Source organism: Durio zibethinus, chromosome 10 (genome assembly GCF_047325235.1).
Source record: "Durio zibethinus cultivar Kanyao isolate XHJ-2024 chromosome 10, ASM4732523v1, whole genome shotgun sequence".
NCBI lineage: Eukaryota > Viridiplantae > Streptophyta > Magnoliopsida > Malvales > Malvaceae > Durio > Durio zibethinus.
Genome location: NC_143171.1, coordinates 2,599,825 through 2,620,945, shown reverse-complemented (window position 1 = coordinate 2,620,945; position 21,121 = coordinate 2,599,825). Strand labels below are relative to the sequence as shown.

General features: G+C 33.3%; 2 protein-coding genes and 1 pseudogene across 3 annotated transcripts; all 3 read right to left on the bottom strand.

The window, feature by feature from the left end:
* Positions 1-778: 778 nt before the first annotated feature.
* Positions 779-6,960, bottom strand: LOC111292492 (uncharacterized). 2 transcript variants are annotated; one of them, XR_002690519.2, is made up of 5 exons: positions 6,754-6,957; positions 4,566-5,618; positions 2,678-3,554; positions 1,020-1,245; positions 779-941 (listed from the first exon to the last, which is right to left on the bottom strand). XR_002690519.2 is itself a non-coding variant. In XM_022884904.2 (4 exons), exons 2-4 carry the CDS (start codon positions 5,568-5,570, stop codon positions 1,199-1,201), a joined length of 1,929 nt encoding a protein of 642 aa, XP_022740639.2. In that variant the 5' UTR covers positions 5,571-5,618; positions 6,754-6,960; the 3' UTR covers positions 779-1,198. The 2 variants fall into 2 exon arrangements, 1 of the variants encoding a protein (XP_022740639.2); XM_022884904.2 differs by having other exon boundaries at positions 779-1,245; positions 6,754-6,960.
* Positions 6,961-11,229: 4,269 nt separating this feature from the next.
* LOC111292269 (uncharacterized) lies at positions 11,230-13,189 on the bottom strand. The gene has a single exon (XM_022884557.2). It carries the CDS (start codon positions 12,863-12,865, stop codon positions 11,549-11,551), a length of 1,317 nt encoding a protein of 438 aa, XP_022740292.2. The 5' UTR covers positions 12,866-13,189; the 3' UTR covers positions 11,230-11,548.
* Positions 13,190-16,450: 3,261 nt separating this feature from the next.
* Positions 16,451-20,455, bottom strand: LOC111292594 (uncharacterized; annotated as a pseudogene).
* Between the last annotated feature and the right edge of the window lie 666 nt (positions 20,456-21,121).

Here is a 21,121-nt window from a genome sequence, read left to right as displayed (position 1 = left end):
ATGAATAGGGATGCCAATCTTACCCATACTTAATGAGAAATTCGATTTTTTATTTGAATGTAAGTGGGAATATATATTATATTGTGAGTTTGAAAATGGATATGTGTACGATTTTAAATTTTTATTGAGCATAGGGACGGGGAGAAGGATGGATAATATAATACCCATCTCATACCTGTATCCTATAGATATTTATATATATTTAATAAATAAATTTTTTATTAAATAGTATAAATTATTATTTTAGATTAATTAAAATTAATATATTTTTATTGAAAAATATATATTAATATATATTTATAAAATAATTACCTAAATATACAATATAAAAATTAAAAAAATAAAAATTAGTTTTTATTATTCTTTTAAAGCTACAAGTATGAGGATTATCCATACTCATTAAATACTCAAGGAGATGGAGATGACGATATATTAAAATATTCATTGGATATGGGTACGAAAATAGATATAATATAAAAATCCAATGATGGGGATGAGAAATACTTTGCCCTACCCATACCCTATCCATTAACATCTCTATCTATGAATGATTGCTAAGTCCACCTAAGCTCTTCCGATCATGGTAATCATAAACTCCTACACTCAACAAATCAAGGTGTAAAACAAACTTAAAAATCTCATGTGAGCATGTGAATGAAGGTGTGGATCTATACATGATCACATGTAAAATTTCATTACATGTGCCACAAAAAATTGGAGTACCCTTTTTATAATGCTTTTAACTAGCATGAACATCCACAATTTTCTCACACAATAATAAATGAACCATCATAAGATATCACAATTATCATTCAAATATGACAGTTCAGTGTCAAAAACCCTTGAAAGGGTTTTATATACACAAGGATCTTAAGATCACTCACAAACCTTCACACCCTCCAGGCAAAATGGTTCTCTACACTCAAAATCTCTGTAACTTTCTACAGTTGAAATTAACATCAAGAAATCAGGAGAAAAAAATTAAAACAAATAAGAAATGTTTGTAAAACAAGTTTTACCTCTAAACCCAATGACCAAAGACAAGCTTCCCTTCTAACTTGCTTCTCCGAGGAGCCAGACATCAGAGCAACTTTAATAGCGAGTAGGTATAGCTCTGGAACATGGATTAACAAATGCCAAATCATAGTAGCGTTTGTTCACTACACGTCTACATCTAAGCTGTTTGCCCTTCAAACATTTATGGTTCGTCTTCTGTGAGCTGAACATTGAATCCGTGCTTTATGTCTGTAAAAGTCAAGGAACCAATACATTGTTCAGGTTTAATGGCCAAAAACAACACATGGCTTGCAAACTAACCAAGTGTGAGAATAATGCAAACTACTCATCATAGCTCAAAACGAATCATCCAATAACGGACATCTTTTAACCCCTGAAACCCAAAAAGTTGCTATAGAAAAAACAAAAAAACAAAAATTTTGCTTGTTTGTCACAGTTTACGGGTGCCTTAAAGTAGCCGGATATAAGGTAGGTTGGTTGCATACTACAATTCTTCTGCACCCTCAGCCTATCTTCAACAAAGCCAATAAAATATAAAAAATAAGAGAAGAAAATCAAAATCTCGTGTCTTTGGCTACATTTTTATTTCTTTTCACTCAAGCTAGACTAAGAATTGTAGACTAGAACTCTATTTAAATATTCCATCCCCTTGTACATGCAAACATAAAAATATAAATGATAAAAGTTACAATTCTGTCAAAGCTGGTCTTGCAAAACTGTAAATGAAAAGTTGAGGTTGTGGGTGAAGGCATGGTAGGCAGTCTAGACCAGCAACCAGCACACTCACTCACACAGATACGACAAGGAGTCCACTAGCAACCATTAGATAAATTCTATGAATAGAATGGAGCACCAAGGATGTAAGAAGCACTCCCATGAAAATGGCAATTTAATAAGGGGCCTTTATTTCTACTTGTTACTTTTTACAATATACAATTCCCCTTTTCTCTCAAAAGTAACTAAAGACCACATGTCGATAGCATACCCTAAAAACCAAAAAGATTCTTTCCATATTGGAAAAACTAAGAAGGATGGATTAGATTGAAGGAAAAAGGTTAAAAAATGTTCAGAGATGTTAATATACATGACGAAACTAGAAAATATAAAAGAGAAAGCCTGGCAGCTTGGCTCATCTTGCTCAAGCTAAGGTCAAGTTTTATATGAGCTCAAAAAATGCAAGCTTGACCTTGGCTGATGTTGTAATTATCAAGCTCAAGCTAGGGTCAAATTGGCTTGTTTGACTAGCTATGGGAATATAGAATGGAGGAAATAGAGGATTGTATTAGCAGGAGATTCGAACTTGTAACCTCCTCTTTCGAAGGTAGGTATGGGTGTATGGCTGCTAAGTGAAATGTCCTAACATCTGCAAGATAACTGTTAAATGACCAAAAAGAATCCAATATAAACCAAAACTGAATCACATGGGTCAAATTCAACCTGGTGTGCTGTAGATATCATATCGCTCTTTAGTCAATAGCCCTCTCCCTCCCACCTTCCTTTCTTTTCAGCAATCAGAAAAGGGAAAAAAAACATATTTCTCCTTTCTTTTATTATCACTATTAATTATTTATTTTACTGTTTAATTGGCAACAGATGCAAGAATACCAAAAATTTCAAAATGCAATAAAAGTTTATACAGCACCAAAATGTTCAATTTTACCTTTCATTGAACGTTTTTCATATTTATCTTTTCTCTCATCTTCATTCTTCCATTCACTATCATCATCATCCTCATCACCCATTTCATCCCTTCCATCATTTCCTATATCACTTTCACTAGCTGTCTCCCATTCAGAGTCATCAGTATCCTGGCCAAACATGTCACCTGCATCACCCTCACAGTGCACACCCCCAAGTTTGATAGCTGCCTCTCTAAATAACCAAGCTGCACGCATCTGCTTCTTGACCAATCGCTCAGCATAGTCAGGAACTTTATTTTGCCTTAATGAAAGATCAGGGTCACTTGACTGAGAGCATTCATTTATGAAGAGAATGGCATCTAGCAAGCTCTCTTTAGCTAATCCAAGCATGTCATAAGCCTGAGCTCTTCTCCATAGGCTTTTGGCATGACGGTTCAGTGGATTGTGAAGACATAATGCACGTGTAGCATCACTTATGGCAGCCAAGGGTTGCTGCAATAGAAGATGACACTGAGCTCGATTACTGTATAGAACAACTCTCTCTTTCTTGGATCTCACTGGACACAAAGATAATGCTTCCGAGTACTTTGATGCAGCACCAGATATATTTCCTGATGAGAAAAGAGAGTTTCCTTCAAGCTTGACCACTAAAGCAGCAGCCTGTTTAATATGGAGATCCTCCTTTGGCATATTCTTTTCCCACTTCAATCTCTGCCTTGAGTTCAATAGTTCTTCAATCAGTTCATTTGTTTGGTTACTGAGAGAGTTGCGTCCTATCCCTTGTGACTGAATAATTTCCTGAAGAACGTTAACAATGGAATCTCCAAGCTTTTTATGATCACCCAGAGTCGTAATCTCTGCAAGGTCAACAAGAGCAGCCACTGCCTTATCTATCACCTGCATAACAAACGAATATGAGTTCTACAGAGAATACCATAGCTTCCAAAACAAATGTCAAACAAGTACATAGTAAAATTCCTTATTGAGATAAAGCCATTTACAAAAGATTGTTGCATCAACATACTAAAACATATTTTTGGATTTGAGCTGACAGATAATGTTGCGTGTAGAGCTCTAGCTTTAGATCTTAAAATAGATATAGGATTAATGAATGAATAAATAAATAATTTTAACAAGTGAACTATGACATAGGTGCTTCTTCATTTAAGTAATTTCAATATAAATTTGCATGCCTTGTAATCTGTCAGGAATCAGGATTCTTTTATTCTGATAAAGTAAAAGACATTACAAACACCAAAATGGGGGCATAATTCTGAGTACCTTGACTGCATTTACAAGAGACATGACTCAGAAAAAGGGAACTCAAGGTAAAGCAAGATCACACAAAGACGGATTACATCTCCTAGATCAAGCTTAAAAATATATGTGCCATAACAAAAAAGAAGGGACTATTTCCCAAATGTTTTAGAATACCATAACTTTCCGTTCTCCAATGAAATTATTGTCAAAAGCAATCTAGATGGCTGCATGATGCTTATTAGATTATACTTATTCACTAATTATTCACAGAACAAATATGAAGATGATCATCATAAGCTGGTGCATATGGCAGATGAAATATCATCCTGTTAGCCATATCTTACCTATGAAAAGATATTGCGTTCAAATTCCCTTTTCCCCAACTTAACCATCCAAAAAAACAGAAAGGTGATATGGAATTCAAATAAATTATGAAAGCAAGTATGCTCAATGATTTAGCTTAGATTCCACTGAAGGAATAGAGTCTGCTGTTACTGATGAAGGGCACTGTAAAAGAGAGACTCAGTCACATAAGGTGGGAATAAAGGGAAAAGACAACCCTCATGGTATCAAAGGTCTCAGGCCTTCTATATCAATATGGAATTCACATTGTTTAAAATTTATCACCCAGATATGAGAGAAACATACCTTATAGCATGTGCTTGGATCTTGAAGCAACCAAAGAAGACAATCAATAGCCATATACTGCCAATCATCAGATGAACGAGCGATATTACACAATGCTTCAATGATGCCAGGACAGCTAGCAACGGGTCCCCTGCCAAGCTTATGATGACAGATGGTTCTTAACAAACCAATACCAGCTGGTGAGTTTTCATTAACAAGTCCACCCCACATTCCTGGTAGTTTTACAAGAAATTCAGGTTTGCATATGGTGGGAAGAAAATCAGGCTTGAATGCAAAGCAATTGATGAGTTGAAGGGACCAACATTGCAGCTGACTAGCCCACTCTTCAGCCTTCCTTGATTCCATTTCAACACCACCCATACCACGAGTAAGCAGATCACAGTGATAACTTAGCCTTCTATTGACATACTGGTAAAAGTGAGAGTAAACAATTTCCAGTGAACTCATTGCTAGCTGAATGGAGACCTCAAGAATTTCTCCATGACTTGCTACAGCAGGAAAAGTGCTCGTATATGTAGCCAAGTGTCCTAGAGCTCGCACTGCCACTCTTCGTTCAACCCAAGTCAGCCTCCCACTCAAAAGCTCAACTAAGGGAGGAATTACACCAGCATGCACAGCATTTTCCGCAAACTCTTCCATGTTCATGGTGTAGGATCCAATAATATGTGCTGCATAATAAGGAATATATATATTTTGGTCATGAGTAAGCCAATGGCGGTTCTTGAGACCTTTCCATATTAGTGCAGCCATGCACTCAAAAATCCCCAACTCGATGAATTCAGGATCATTAGGATGTGCCATGGCAGTATTCCAAAGGCCACTGATAGGAAGAACTTGACCATCATCATCTTGTGTAGGAAGATCTCTAAAGAATTTCAGAATACTGGCTCTGCGCTTGCTTGCGTTTCCTTCCTTCATGACACAGAAAAAGCACCCTGGGTATGGACAATCTGGAGATACCTTATCCATGTTCAGATTGTTATTGGTAGAAGACTCTTTTGACATCAAGTAACTTCCTCACCGCATGGGAAATCATATGGGAAAGCCTCAACACTGCATAGAAATGAGGAACTGGATTAGAATCTAGCTTGCAAAGGAAGATTTGTTTAACGTACATCATTGCAGCAATCATAAGAAAAAATTAGGAGCTTGGCTATCTGCTAACAGCAAGTGGGTCTCCTCGTTTCAAACCATCATATGAACCTAGTTAAATTTTCAAATTCTAACTGCTTGCGGTGTCCCCTTGGAGATAACTGCCTGGTTTCTATATACAAACGACTCTGTCACTCTCTGATGTCTATCAGATTCCTTCTAACATACATCTCAACCTACAGTCCCAAAAGTTAGCAGGCTACAGCTTATTATCCTGCTGCACTTATCACTTGTCCCATTGCCTATGTAAACAGATAATGACCAAAATAAGCTCTGTAGGCTACTAGCATCTTTGATATTATATCCAAATTTTGGTGCTCTTGAAATCAAAGAACCTTCTTACTTCTTAGTCAACTGAACATTCAATCCAGAAAACAATACGCAAAAAAATCTAAATTAAAACACTTAAAGCGTGGAAAAAGATTTAGTTTCTTTTCACTCTTTATTCCTTACAAGTATAAGTTTTAAGCATTTGCATTCACTTACAATACCAACTAAAAGAAGACAAAATAATTGAACAAAGTCAAAAATAATTTCATTACTTCCCTAATGTCTAAGCAAACAAATGATGATACTGCATAAAACAGTAACATCTCAATTGAAATCCAAATTCCAAACACAAAATGGACATCATGACATGAACAAACAAAGAGTATGGGTTAGTCTGATCTCACCAGCCACATTTTGCAATCAATTGGATCTAAAGTATAATACTCTAATCAACAAAATTAATCACGTGAGGTTCTTAATTAAGATCCCAAATTTACATTAAACAAATAAAAAAAAAGGAAAAGCACTCAAATAATCAAACAACACAGAGAAGAAAGATGAAACCCGGAATTTATTATTTCAAAAATATATCTGTAAAAGACCAAACCTTTGAGGTTTATATGAACAGTAGAAGAGAACACTAAAACACACTCAGACTTCAAAAAAAAAAAGAGTTTTAGAACCCAAAAAAATTCTCAAATAATAAAAAAAAAAGAGAAAACCCAGAAATTTTAAAAAAAAGGGTACTAAGAACGAAAGATGATACCTTGGAAGAATCAGTTTCTGCAAAAATATAAAAAAGGAAAAGTCTTTTTTCTTTTATTTTGCTGTGCAAGAGCTTTCAGTTCTTTGCCCAAAAATGTGAACTTTGAAGAACTTAGATAGAGAATATGGCAGCTAAAACTATGGAGACGCTTTTATTTTAGTGTTTTTTTTTTTTTCTTTATGTTTGTTTTTGGGTCTGGATTCTGACAACAAAGTGAAGAAGATCAAAATTAAAAGGAAAGAAAAACAATACTGTTTTACTGCTACGGAGAAAATCCATTTTTTTGCTAAAAATACATTCAATTCCTCACGCGATTGTGCTTCACGAGAGGTAGGTCCCAGCGAGAGTGGCATTTAAGAGCTGTAGGATTGGATGGTGGGAGTTTGTTGGGGAATAGCGCGTGGGAGGAATTGTATGGAAAGGAATTATTTTAAATGGGCCACGCTTTTTTTTTTTTTTCGTTTTCTTTTTCTTTGGTTATGTTATTATTATTATTATTGCGATTTTTTTCTCTTTAGTTGTGGGCTATGGTCCCATTTTCCGACACGCCTGTCTTCACTCTTCTTTTCCGTTTGTAAATTATTCCCTCCGTTCCGGATTATTTTTTATTTATTGATTTTTATGAATTTAAAAATTTTGATTTTAATCTATTTAAATTAAATTTTAAAATTTTTTTATAAAATTAAATTTTCATAATTTTTTATATTAAATTTTATTTTAAAAATAATTAAAATATAAAAATAAAAGAAATTTAAATATTCAAAAAAATAAAAAAAAAATTTTGAGACATTAAAAAAATGACACAAAAGAAGTATATAATTTTAAGATTGTTCAATTATATAATTTTTTATTAATGATTATATGACAATATGCAGTTAAATTATGAATCCTAAGGTTTTGATATATGACAATATATAGTTAATTTTAGAGATGAATGGTTTGATAGAGGATTATTGGTTTTGACTCCATCATAAAAGATGGGTAGGAAGTGCCATCCAACGCCATGATTGATGACATAGATAATGCTTTTAGCTTAAGTACATTCATGAACATGAACACTATGATCTCATGATATTTATATATATATATATAAGAGGAATATTAGGGTATGGCAAGGGTTTACTTGGGTTCCAATCTTAATTAACTTACATCCACCATGTCGAGTAGTGAAAGACATGAAATATGCAGAATCCGTTTGATAGATATTTTTACTTTCTGTTTGCAAAAAACGAATAAAAACAAAATAAAACAAAAAAATAATGCAATGATTTGAACCCAATAATGCAAATTTGACATGGGAAATCATCAAAATGCAAGAAGAAAAGTTGCCTTAAAATAAATTCATCATACAATTGATTTTTTCCCAAAGTGACCAAGCAACATATATCAAGGCATCAATAATGTGATCATGGTTTCATTTGTATGCAACAAGGACAAGAACCAATGAAACTACCAAGTATCTTGTTGTGGTGTGGACCTTGAAAGCCTTGTTTCAGCCTTTCAGATACTTGGGGAGAGCTAAAAATCAATGAACTAGTCTTTTTCATTTGGGAGTTTGTGTTTGCGAGCCATAAATACTTTGGTTAGGGTACTCAAGGTGGGATATGCGTTTGATAGAAAATGAAAAAAAAAAAAAAAAAAAAAAAAGAAATGATGGCAATTTTTATATTGTACTTCAAACTACTTTTTGGAGACAAATGGGGACCCATGGCCATATGGTTCATATGTTTGACAAATGAATTTGCAATTGGCAATTGGCATGGTGTAGGAAATTTCTTTTGCCTTTGTTTGTATGCATGAAAGAAAGAGAAAGACAGAAGGTGACCTTTCTAAAGTTTCAAATTCCATTTCTTCACCAATAAGAATTGATTTAAGCATTTACGATGTTAATCTCAAATTATTCCAATTTCGAATTCAAATTTTATTGGTTTTTTTTTTTTTTGACGTTAATTTCGAATATGTAATGCATGTGGGATACAAATTACAAATCTTGTTACGAGTAAAAATTTTATTTATTTTGGATTTATGTTAACAAAAAATTTATATTTCTTTTTATTCTATCAAGATTAAAGGAGCTTTTAGAGTGCAGTTGGGGCTAGCATTTCTCATGTTTTTTTTAGTCGTTATACAAATTTTCTCATATTCACTTAACCAACTAATATTAGTGATAAAATAATTTTGATTATTATGTGTTTTATCAACATGTAGTTGGAAATATTTATGAGATGGGTGGGCATTATTGGTATTGCATAGTTGAGGTTTTGGGTTATAATTGCAAAGCTTTGTTCATCAATGATCAAATTACTTGGTAGATGTGAATCATCAATCTGTGCGAAAAAATGCCAACTACTTTGCCATTCCAAGTCTTGTCTCAATTATTCAAATGAAATTCATTGTTACCAATCATATCTCTAAGCATAATAAATTCTGATCAAAGTGATTCTAAATAAAACAATCAGCTTTAATTAATGAAGGAATCCAACTAAAACTAACTCCTTGACTAGGGCTAAGAGTCCAGTGTTGGAAGACTCTATTGGGCTGAAAGAATATTATAGCGATTATTAAGTGAAGCAAATTAGTCTAAAAATGTTGACATCCTAATAACTATGGGAAATGGGCCTGGAACTGTTGAATTTCTAGTGTTAAAATAGAGAGGCCCAATATAGTCAAGTACTTTTTTGGGTTTTTTATGGGCCCTGTTCTTCTGTTAATTTGGTTCATCATCTTATTAATCACCTAAGAAATTAGAAGATATGTCTATATATTTTTCTTTTTCACTTTTTTTTTCTTTTTACATAAAATTTTAGGGGTCATAATAGATGTGTAAATTATATATCAATGTCCATAAATTATTTTGGTTTAATTTGAAGGAAATTTGCACTAGACTCGATCAATGTTGAGTTGAACTCAAGCTTAAATAACTCGATTTATTTAATGAGTTAAATTCAAATAATTCATAAGTTTAATTAAAATTTTTTATTTTAATATATATTTTTAATGTTTTAATTAAAAATTTATTATTTTATCCATATATATATTAATTTGAGTTCAAGCTATAATTTGAATAAAAATGGTCTAATTTAAAATCAAATATAAAAATTAAACTCTTTTTTTATTTGATAAATAAATCTAATCGAATGAATTCAAATAATTCAATTTTTATTTTTAAATCGAATTCAAACTTAAAAATTAAAATTTAATCAAATTTAAATCAAATTTCAAATAATAAATTTTAAATTGAATTTAAACTCAAAATTTCACTATATGAACTCAACTAATTGAATCAATTACACCCGTAGACTAGAATGGTTCACAAATAATAAATTCAAGTATCTTAATTTTAAATTCAAATAGTTCAAAAATCTAATCAAATTTTTTTATTTTAATATATATTTTTAAGGTTTTAATTAAAAATTTATTATTTTATCCATAGATATAAATTAAATTGAGTTCAAGCTATAATTTGAATAAAAATGATCTAATTTAAAGTCAAATAAAAAAATTAAATTTTTTTTATTTTATAAATAAATCTAATCGAATGAATTTAAGTAATTCAATTTTTATTTCAAAGTAAATTTAAATTTAAAAATTAAATTTAATCAAAATCAAATCAAATTTCAAAAAATAAAATTTAAGTTAAATTTAAACTCAAATTCTCACTATACGAATTTAACTAACTGAATCAATTACACCCGTAGACTAGAATGCGTCACAAACCTTTAATTACTCCCTATTGGATCTGGTCGTCATATTGTATTGCTGATTTGTATAGTTTCTACTAAAATGGGTTAAAACCCAAAAAGTCGTAGTTCAAAATTAAATGGTCAGGATTCTAAACAACTATCTCAATCCTCCTGAAAATGACCTATGTGGGACCTGTTATTAAAGAATTTTGTCACTTAATGCCATAAATAGTCAAGATTTCATCACGTAAATGTCTAATGGATGAAAACGAAATCAGTGGGTCCAGGGGATTAAGCTCGCTGTGCAACTCGCTTCATTGGAAAACTACCTGTATCCACAAAGCTACGCTCAAGAAAAGAAACGTAAGCACTTCACTTGTCGGTTGTACAAAAATCAATGCAGTCACCGACACTTAACACTAAAACCCATCGGTCGCCATGATTTAAATTACCAAAATGGCCTTGGCTTTGCTAAACTGTCTTGTAACATGTAATCGAGCCAGATCGAACAGAAATAATAAAAAACTTGATTCTGATTTCAATGGTATATTAAAAAAATAAAAAAATTAATTAAAAAGAAAATATATTTGATTTATAAAATTAAAAATTTTTATTATCAATATATATAAACGATTTTTTTTAAATAAAGTATTAATAAAAATGAAAAGTTATATAAACTTGAATTGAAAAATAAATTACTAATCTCTTTTCTATTTTCAAAAATAATTAATTAACATCATTTTTTTTTATCATTTAATGGGGTAAAGCTCTACATTAATAAAGAGAGGGAAAATTAAAGTTTAAACCTCAACTTTAATATTTTTTTAAAAATTATCTTGATTATTAAATCAAGATGTTAAAGATAATTAACACCATATTTGATTGCTCAATGGTGTTACAATGTCCACAAAACATTACAGTGCAGAAATTATAAAACTAAAAAGGAAAATAAAAAAATGATAATTAACAAACATGAAATTTCTCAGCCAATCTCATTTATGAAACAATTTTGTTCTTTATTGCTACAAATTTTAAGTGGCTGAGATTATGCGTACTATAATTTTTGGACCAACTAAATTTATAATAATGTACTTAAAAAAAAAATTAATTGATTAATTCTTCTTCCCCTCTTCACCACCTTCTTCCAAGTAAGCCTTCTTTCTCCTATCAGCTCCAGCACACAGACAAATCGCAAGGAAACACGTGGCATACATCCCATGGACCTTCCAATTAGTCTTGGGCGGTTGACGCAAAACCATCCTATGAAACACCGCCACGTAGTAATGTAGCCCGACAGAGAAGCCCACGAAACTCTGGCCCAAACCCAACAACTTGGAGCCGAGTCCAGACTCAGTTGAGAAAACAAGAATCAGATACATCAAAAGAAGCAACAAGTAGAGCACGTATCCAAGTGTCTGAAGCACCTGTAAGCAGGTGTAGGTGGATGGCGACGTAGCGTAGAAGAACTTCAGTGGCTCGAGCCCAGTAATGAGGGAAGTGAGGCCAAGGATGGAGAAGTAAATCGAGAGATAAACTTGGATGAAAATGAGGATTTTTTGGAGTGAAAAGTAGGCTTTGATGCGGTTAAATATGAGGGAAACTAAGAGTAATGGGATTAAAAGGAACGCAAAAGAGATTATAGTGGCAATGGTAGGGGCATGTTGGTTGCCGACATATGGTTTGAATTGTTTGGTGATTTGTTTGTTGTATTTGGTTAGGTAAGATTTCGAGGCTGTTGAGATTTTTTCCAGGTCTGGGATAAGAGTTTGCTGGAACTTGGTTGGTAGATCTCGGAACTCCGCAACCAAATTAGAATCATCTTCCTGATCAATCCAGCTTGGTTGTTTTTTCTGTTGTTTTGGTTTCTCGGTTGCGGCGTTTTTCTCTTTGTTTGAGTTCTTTTGAGGTTTAGAAGATTCAGGGTCAGTCAGTTTTTTGTCTGCCAGTGTTTTGTTGGAAGTGAGTTTGGTGGTTGTTTTGTTCTTGGATGTGCTTAGTTTGAGTAGATCCGAGGTTTTTTTGGAGGTAAGTGAAGTGGTTTTGGAGGAGTTTGTGGCTTTTGATGTGAAGTTGAGCTTCTTTAACAGGAAAGTGGAATTGAGCTTCTTGAGTTCAGACTTGAAAAGAGTACTAGAAAGTTTTGTTGCTTTTGTTAAATTGGCAGGTTTGGAAAGTTTGGTCTGGTTTTTAGTGGATAGGTTTGAAGATTTGATGAGCTTGATTTGGTTGTTATTGGTGGATAAACTGGAGCTCTTTTTCTTTAGCAACAACTGCTCGTCTTCTTCTCCTTCAAGCTCTAGCAATCTTCTTCTAGCACCAAAGCGATTGGTCTGAAGCTCAAGACTTTCAATGGAGGCACAAAGGAGCATAGAAATCAACACAAATAAAGCAAGTAACTTACGGAAACTGAAGTACATCAGTGGAGCCATCGGCGAAACTCTAGGATATTGCCCTGAAGATCTAATATTGGAGATCCAATGGTTCAAGTCTTGGATTGGGTCTAAAGTTCATGTAAGAAAAAGGAGAGAGACAGAGACAGAGAGAGAGAGAGGAATTGGAAGCAAGTAAAAGAACAGCTTTTATATAGATGTACATCTATATGAAAGGGAAGTGAAAAGATGAGAAGAAGCTGAGTTCAGTCACATGGTGCTAAAGGCAAAGAAAAAATATGTAGAGTTAATTGTTAACGCGGTTTCGCCCTGTTCCCTCGGGGGCTACTGCCTCACTACCTTACTCTCGAAAGCAAAAAAAAATGTGTTAAAACAACAAAAATCATCCATTTATTTAGAAAGGAAAATTCTTTTTTAATGTTACTAATTCATCAAGTTGTGATTAAATTAATTAGCAATGCTGCTTTAGACTTTAGGCAACGACCTTTACATCACAGGTCATCGTCCATTCCTTAAGTTACTCCAAGAATGGGACATTTGACTGATTTTGGGTTGAAATGCAAAGAATAAAAACAATGCTGTTCAGAACAAGCCAAGAACCAGCCAACTTATCATGGCCCCCTTAATTATTTGGATTGATATTTGAAAGGGAGAGAAGTGGAGAGCCCCATTAGTTGCACTTCAAGTTGTTAATTCTAAGTCAAAGTAGGGTTCAATTTCAATCCTTAATGTTAAACAGCAAAGACTAGTAGAATTATTTTAAACTCTTGGGAGTAAAGCTTTGGCCCTAATTCCCCCTCCAGTGTTTGATTTCTTAAGAATTTTCAATCACTTCATAACAGTAGGTAAAGAAAAACTTGCATCAGAACCAGTAAATTAATGGTATAAAGCCTTTGTTTTTGACCTTTGTTTTTAATATTATAATGCAGAAAGTAATGAGAAACCCAAAGCAAAATGTTTATAATTAAAGTTGAATTCAATCAATTCACCCTTTTTTTGGTGCTAGCCCATTGTAAAGTTTCAATATTAGATGCTAAAAATGTGATGGGATTCTAGGGTTCTGGTGGAATTATAATTATAAGTAGCTTGGACTCAGATAGTTAGGCAGTGGTATTGTTAGATTAATTTTAAATATAAAATGATGATATGATAAAAATATAATATGAATTAAAAAAATAAAAATAATATAATTTAAATTTTAAGTAAAAATAGTATATAAATTTAATAAAAACAAAAATTATGTTTTATTTTTTGTATATTAACATAAATTATAATATAATAATTTTTATATTTTATATATATTTAATATTAAATAAATACGAAAATAATATCTAATTGTTTGTTTGATTTTCAAACCAAATAGTTCAAAAGAGATTATAAGTTTTAAAAAAGTCTGGCCTTCAAAACCATTTAATATCACTTGCAAAAATATTCAAACTAGGAAAAAATTGTTAAATACAATTAGTATATCTCATCAAATCTCCATATATAATTGTTTGTAGGGTCAACGAAGCTACAAGCACTAGAAATCATTTTAGAGAAACTCAAGTGGACAACTTGAATAATGCCATACGCACTGCCAACCCTTTTCTCACTGGAAACGTCTGACATTTTTTACGACTTCACTATAAACTAAGACAACCTTTGGTCGTACCTAAAACAAAGAAAGGGTACAAAATTTCTATTAATGTTCTTAGTATAGTACACAATTGTCGGTTGGCACCAGTATTTTGGATAGAGTTTGATCCCATCTCCACCAGACTCCAACCCATTATAAATTTTTGAGGCTGTTCTTCCATACTTTGATTTGCATGATGAGTTTCTTGACTCGGAATTTGACTCAGAAGATAGCAGTTGATTAGGTAAAACAATGACCAAGAAAATGAAAATGATCTCGGAATAATGATGATTTTTTTTAATGGGGACAGACCAATAGTTGAAATGGTTGACTTATGTGCCCTGATTTGCATAATATTCTGGTTTCCCATCTAGGAAAATAGATTAAAAAATAACAAGTTGTGGGTTCTAGACAAGGCCAATCCCTGCAAATTGGTCCAAGTTTATGATCTGTGAGAAAAGTGGGACCAATAATTCTGAATTTTGTGAGGATCCTAGCCATGTATCGGGTCCCATAAAAGAATGTAATAATGGAATAACATTATGGTTCCTTGGTCCCACAAAAATGGGTGCAGGAAGCTGTCTTGACCGTCAGATCATGTTGCTATTTCATCTTCATCAAGTATGTATGTTCTGCTGTCTGCTCTCCCATGTAAAATTGGCCATATGCCTATGCCTGTGCCTGTGCCACCATGGCTATTTGAGTGAATATAAAAGGGCTGCTGCTGAGGCTAAAAGAGAAAACTCAAAATGAGCTGTATTTTTAAATTGCTATTCAGAATTGTATTTTTGGTACTCAGGGCTCTGAATTATGATAAAATCATCTTGTATTTCCGAGCCAGGGTAGCAAATCTTGGCCCTTCCCTCGAACAAGTGTAGATGTAAAACTGGTAATTTGTGTGAACCTTAAAGCTCATGGATCCTGAATTGAAAAGCTGATGCTGCAGGTCCCAACAATGGTCGCTTTTAGGCTTTCTCCCCATGGATTTGATTTAGTTATGGTGTTTTTTACAGTAGTTTATAACATACCAAACATCAAATAATGTGGGTTTTTTTTCTTTTCCCATAAAAACTTTCTTCGATGAATCTTAACTTAAGAATAGATTCATTATCATTGATGATGGGTAAATTCCTTTGCTCAGAATCTATAGGTGGCATGTCTTTGTCACATGAACAAAGAAAGGTGATACTTTTACTCTTTTTCTTCTTATATCAAATCAGCTAGCTAGCTGTTAATCTCTACAAATTCTATGCATGAAATTAAAAGCTCTTAATCACAATATATTACAATTTAAAAAATACGAAATTTAATTCAAATGATTTATTTATATTTGTATAAAATTAAAATTCGATTTTTATATAGTTTTTTTTTTCTGATCTCTTATGCTACACCCTCTATCATAAAAAATAATAGTAATAAGATATTTTTTTTCTTTACAAATAGTAACCGATCACATGAAGGAAACAATGTGAATGAGGGGTAGTTGCAAAGTCCACGAAGGGTAAAAACAAAATTAGAGAAGCTACTTTCTCATGTGTCTTTATTAAATTCGTGCATTGCTTATTCATATCTGGCCATATTTCCATGTGCCGATGGATCCAATGTCTTCCTCCAGGCAGCTACCCCCCATCAAAGACCATGTATCTCTTGCTCCCTTGTTTTTTTTTTTTTTTTAAATTTATTTTCCCTTACTTTTTTCAATAAAGAGCAGGTATTTAATTATGAATTTTATCACAAATGCCTTAAAAAGGTACTAGGTAACTTTAATTACTAATACCTTACAAAAAAAAAGTCTTCATCTATAATTTATCTATATTATAAAGCACGTATTTGCTGATTATTCATTTGATTAGTTAATGTTACTAGAATTGGTATTTGAAGGTTGTTGGCTCACTTAATAAGTTGATATTAATGGTTATTTGAACATCTTAATTAGTGTTTTTAATTAAGAGAGAGAAACTACACTTTGATGTTGTCAAAGTAACAAGGAGGGTGAATTGATTGAGAATGAAAAGCACCAATGTTCGAGTAGACAAAATCAACATAAATTGTTTGGATTAAAACTAAAGCTTTTTCTAAGATAATAAAAGGGCATTTCCATTAAAGCAGATAATGACAATCTCATTATATATCACTTTCACATTACATCACATAGTTAAAAACACAAAACATTTAAGGCCTCGTGGAACAAGGTACTAAGATTACTGTAAAACACAGCCGACCGACAATGGCTTGTGAAAGTGTTTCCAACTGTTGAGAGACTCGAATAGACAAAACAAAGTGGGGTGAGAGAAGGCTTGAATTCTCGACCTCAGGATAACTCAGAAAGCTACGAGACAATGCTATGCTGTAGAAAATGTTTATAATAGCTCCATCAGGGTAATGTTCTATTCCAACGACGTTTCTAAATCATAAACCTTGAACCACTGTTTGTAAGAAATTGTGTTGTTTAAAGTTCTAGAATTTGTTTTGAATTACATATGAAGCTAATTTGAGCAGTTCAGTTTTTGCCTGACGGGTATATTTATCGGTATGTTGACATTGAGACGACGCCAGCTGATGGTTAAACAGACATTTGTCATCAGTATCATCAAAATCAAGGGTCTCCTCGTCCCTTCTGTTCAGTTCTTTTGATTCTTCAGGATGACATTCAAGTGCTGGCCTGTTGGCGGAGAATCATCTGCCTCTATTTTGTTGCATTTCTGATTCAATTAAGGCATACGCATCCTTGCTCTCCCCCGGTCTCTTGGATATGCGCAATAAAGGAATGAGGAAATGAAGCTACAGATCCGTTTCCATCTCAATGGAGTCTGATTCTGGTGATCCTCTCCGCATTCGTTTATAACCGTAAACATGCTGAGCCAAAATCCTAACTGTAGGCGGTGCAAATGGTGCCAGGATGGACTCAAACGATCGATCCAAAGCATAGACGCTTGTTCGAGATTTCTCAGGGACAATCTCTGCAAATATTGGACTGTGTATTTCATATACCAGAGAAACGCTTATTAAACAGATATACTCACCTACTTCTATTAGTAAATACAATTAGAACTAGTAGTTGTGCACTCATGATTTTGCAGTATAAAATAAATAATGCCCTGTTTGCTCTGCATAAAGCATCAGAAGTTATAGATGATGAGTCGAGGCAACAAGCTTGAGATCTCAAAGTGTTGTGGGTTTCTGACCCATAACCTCCTTATCTATCAATTCCATTCTAGGCTGCCCTCTTTGAATTAGTAGCAATCTTTATCATGAAAACAATTGTTATATCATGATGCAATGAAAACAATTGTGCACCATCCTGATGATACTTGTTTTGCTGGGGTTTTAGAAAGAACAACAAAATCATTGCTTAAGAGATGAGCAAGCTAGGCCAACTCCCCTCTTTTAGTCTCCTACATGTTATGATGATGCATTGGACTTTGTTGCTTTGCATCTTCTTCCCATCCCTACCGTTTTTATAAAGATAGTTCTTGTAAATATAGTTAAAGGATAGGATAGATAGAGAATACGTACAAGTTATAAGTAGCAGGATTATTCCAGGATATGCACAATCCCGTGATGGAAAAGACCAGACCATCCAAAAAAGCAGTAGAGGGATCATCTAATAATGCCAACAGCAAAACTACTCCCGGAGGGATTGCGAAACCTGAACTTACTTGAGATAGAATTATTCTCCCAGAAATGGCAAACGTTTTGCAAGAATATCCCCCATCCTACCTCCAAAGAGACCCCCAAGTGAGCCAGCAATTACAAAAAGGGTGATCAAACAGTCTGTTGTTTTTTGAGAGAAACCAATAAGTACTAACCACATAGGGGCATAGGACAAAACTGACCAAGGGATCGATCCAGAAACACCTTGCGCAACAATTATTTGGAAAGAAGGAATTCCCATAACTGACTTTGCTTCTTTTATTAGGTTCTTCACTTCTGAACAGAAGGGCTTATGTGGAGCTTCTTCTTTAGCTCCTCTACCATGAGTATGAGAAAAGTGTGGATCATCAACAAAGAGATAGACCATAATACCAGCTATAACACTTATTAGTCCAATCAGATGGAAAACAATTCACTATCCAGGTATGCCCATGATTGATGTCGAGGCAAGTAGTACTGAACAAAGACCACCTATTATGCAGCCAAGGTTTCCTGTCAGTTGTAGCCATCCGAAAGCCATACCATGGTTGCTGTCATCAGTTGAATCAGCAACAAGCGATCTAACGGCTGGTGTGACAGTGGCAAGTCCAATGCCATTCAAACCTCTTGAAATTGCTGCCTAAATAAGCAAATAAGATTGTTAGACTTATCCAACAAAAGAAAATTGTTTGTTAGATTATGCCACATGTTATGCAAAGGGATATAATTAGGGTGGTTCTAGCACTGTCTGCACATTATCATCTGAAAGTTTAAGTGATTTTTCTAAACCATTTTCCGAGAAAGTATTGCTTAAAGAAACCAATCACTGTTGGAGTCTTGGAGATATCATTTAGTCATCCCATTTCCTTGTGGTTACCTTTTATTAGCGTCACAACTTAAGATACAAATTGTTACACACCAGTTTAGTACCATCCTTATAGCATTAGCAGTTTTCAGAAATAGCTTTTATAATGTATATCCTTATTAAATAAGACTTCCTTATTAGGAAACTTTCTGTTAATACCAAGGGGTTCCTTGATATCTACTTAATTAGTGATGAGTAATAGTAGTCAGATCCTAATTCTTAGAATTACTGGGCAGATTTCTAATTGGACAGAAATGCATTTCATGACTTCAATGTTGCTCATGCTTACTGTAGCAGCATCTTTTTTTGCATGCTCTAGGTTATAAGTGAAGTTGAAGCATTTTGCATGAGGTTTCTCGTCAGTAACCCAGGTTTTCACCAAAAAAGTTTGAACTGATTCTTTGAGTATAGCCACTTTCTAGTAGTATCTGGTTAGAAGTAGTGCAGAACTGACGAATCGTTAGAGCAGCAAAGACCTAGCTGAGCTGCATAGGTTAAGCAAATGATTCAATCAGGTTGAGGGGAATAATGCAATTAGCAAATCCAACCATTTCATTTCCCTTCGTTAAATGTGCTCGATTCAACTACGTTCATTTTATGAACATTGCATCAAAGCAAAAACCAATTAACACTCTCTACTTCATTAGCTTCAGTGAATAATCCATCAAAGCAAAAACACAGGAAAAGCAATAGTGTAGTATAAAACAGATGACTCTATCTTGATGTTCTATAAACATTAAAGAGCAATCAAGTAAGTAGTGGAGATGGCAACAACAAAGGTGGCAGCAGCCTATAGAAATGCACCAATATCAATGACACCGGCATGATTGTGATGCATTGCAAGATAAGCTGCTGAAGGGTAACAAGTAGATTGGACGATGGAGCGAAACAAAGTGAGTGAGCCTAACCCTGTTGGATCAGCGTGCAAAGCTGCATCAACCCCCTTGTAAACTCCCAGAAACAATGACTCATCCACTCTTTCCGTTATCCCAGCAAGATTCACCAGAGCTAAAGTTTCTGACCTCAGTGTAAAGCCTTTGAGAGTTAAAAGTGCTCTGTTTTCCTCTGTTAGATCCTCTGTCTACTTTGCTCTGTTTTATGGTTTAATTCTTTGAATGAATTAGTTTTTAAATCTATAGTTATTAGAATTTAATTTGATGAAATGTTTGAAATAATTAATCTGGAAATGATTTTTTGATATAATATATTTGATTATTGATATCAACCTTACAATAGTTTATTATATTAGCAATGGCTTAAATTATAAACTTATCATAACACAAATTAAGAATTGTACTGAAATTAGCTACAGCGTGTGAGGTATACCAACCTCAAATTCTTAATGCAAATGATTTTTGATAAAAAAAACTTTTCAAGTCCCACTTTTTCAATTAAGCATTTATACTCTTAGCATTGAATAAATTGACAAATTTCTGTTGATAACAAAACATTAATACAGTTAATTTTTTTTGGCCAATATTAGTATAGTTAATTAATTTACGTGTTTAGCCATCATAACAAGCTAAACTAAATTAAAGAAAAATAATTAATGTAAAGCGATGGAACAACAATAGTTTCATCATCAAATAAAATAAAGCATGTTATTTCTCTTTTTTTTTTTTTTTGTCGTTAGCAAGATCAATGTGCCATAGAGTTTATAAATTGATTCAGACGAGGTTAAAAGAAGAAATATTTTAAAGAAATAACTTAGTTTTGGAATTGTAAATTGCAACTAACTAATTGTTTACTATATTTAAACTTTGGAGTAAAGCTTAAGCAAGTGAAGGTTTATGAAAATTAAAATCCAAGTTGATATAGAAAATTGTTTGATGTTTCTGTCATTGTCCTCCATGTGAAGAAAGTGGTATTATCTGGGAGGACACAACAAAGAGATAATTTTAATGGCTTGATTTCATTATTGGTTGGAAGTCGAGAACAACTCTTGGTTGGCATGCCATTCTTACTAGAAAAACCAACTTAAAATCCTTGTTAAACATCAATGAAGTTACAACTTTTTGTTGAGAGATGGTGTGATTTCTAATTGATTGAAGCAAGGTTTTGAAGAGACTAGATGCAGGTCTTGGTTTTGTCTAGGCTGAAATATAGTAAACAATGGAATCAAGCCATTAGTTAGTTGAAGTTGGTAATTCCATTGTTCATGCAAATTTGAGCTATGAAA

Bases quoted from the DNA above. Each gene is read 5' to 3' on its own strand.
- LOC111292492 (XM_022884904.2), bottom strand. From the start codon at position 5,570: ATGTCAAAAGAGTCTTCTACCAATAACAATCTGAACATGGATAAGGTA. The intron at 3,555-4,565 runs GTATGTTTCTCT...TTTGTTATGCAG, and splicing joins ATCCAAGCACATGCTATAAG to GTGATAGATAAGGCAGTGGC. The intron at 1,246-2,677 runs GTAAAATTGAAC...TGACTTTTACAG, and splicing joins TGAAAAACGTTCAATGAAAG to ACATAAAGCACGGATTCAAT.
- LOC111292269 (XM_022884557.2), bottom strand. From the start codon at position 12,865: ATGGCTCCACTGATGTACTTCAGTTTCCGTAAGTTACTTGCTTTATTT.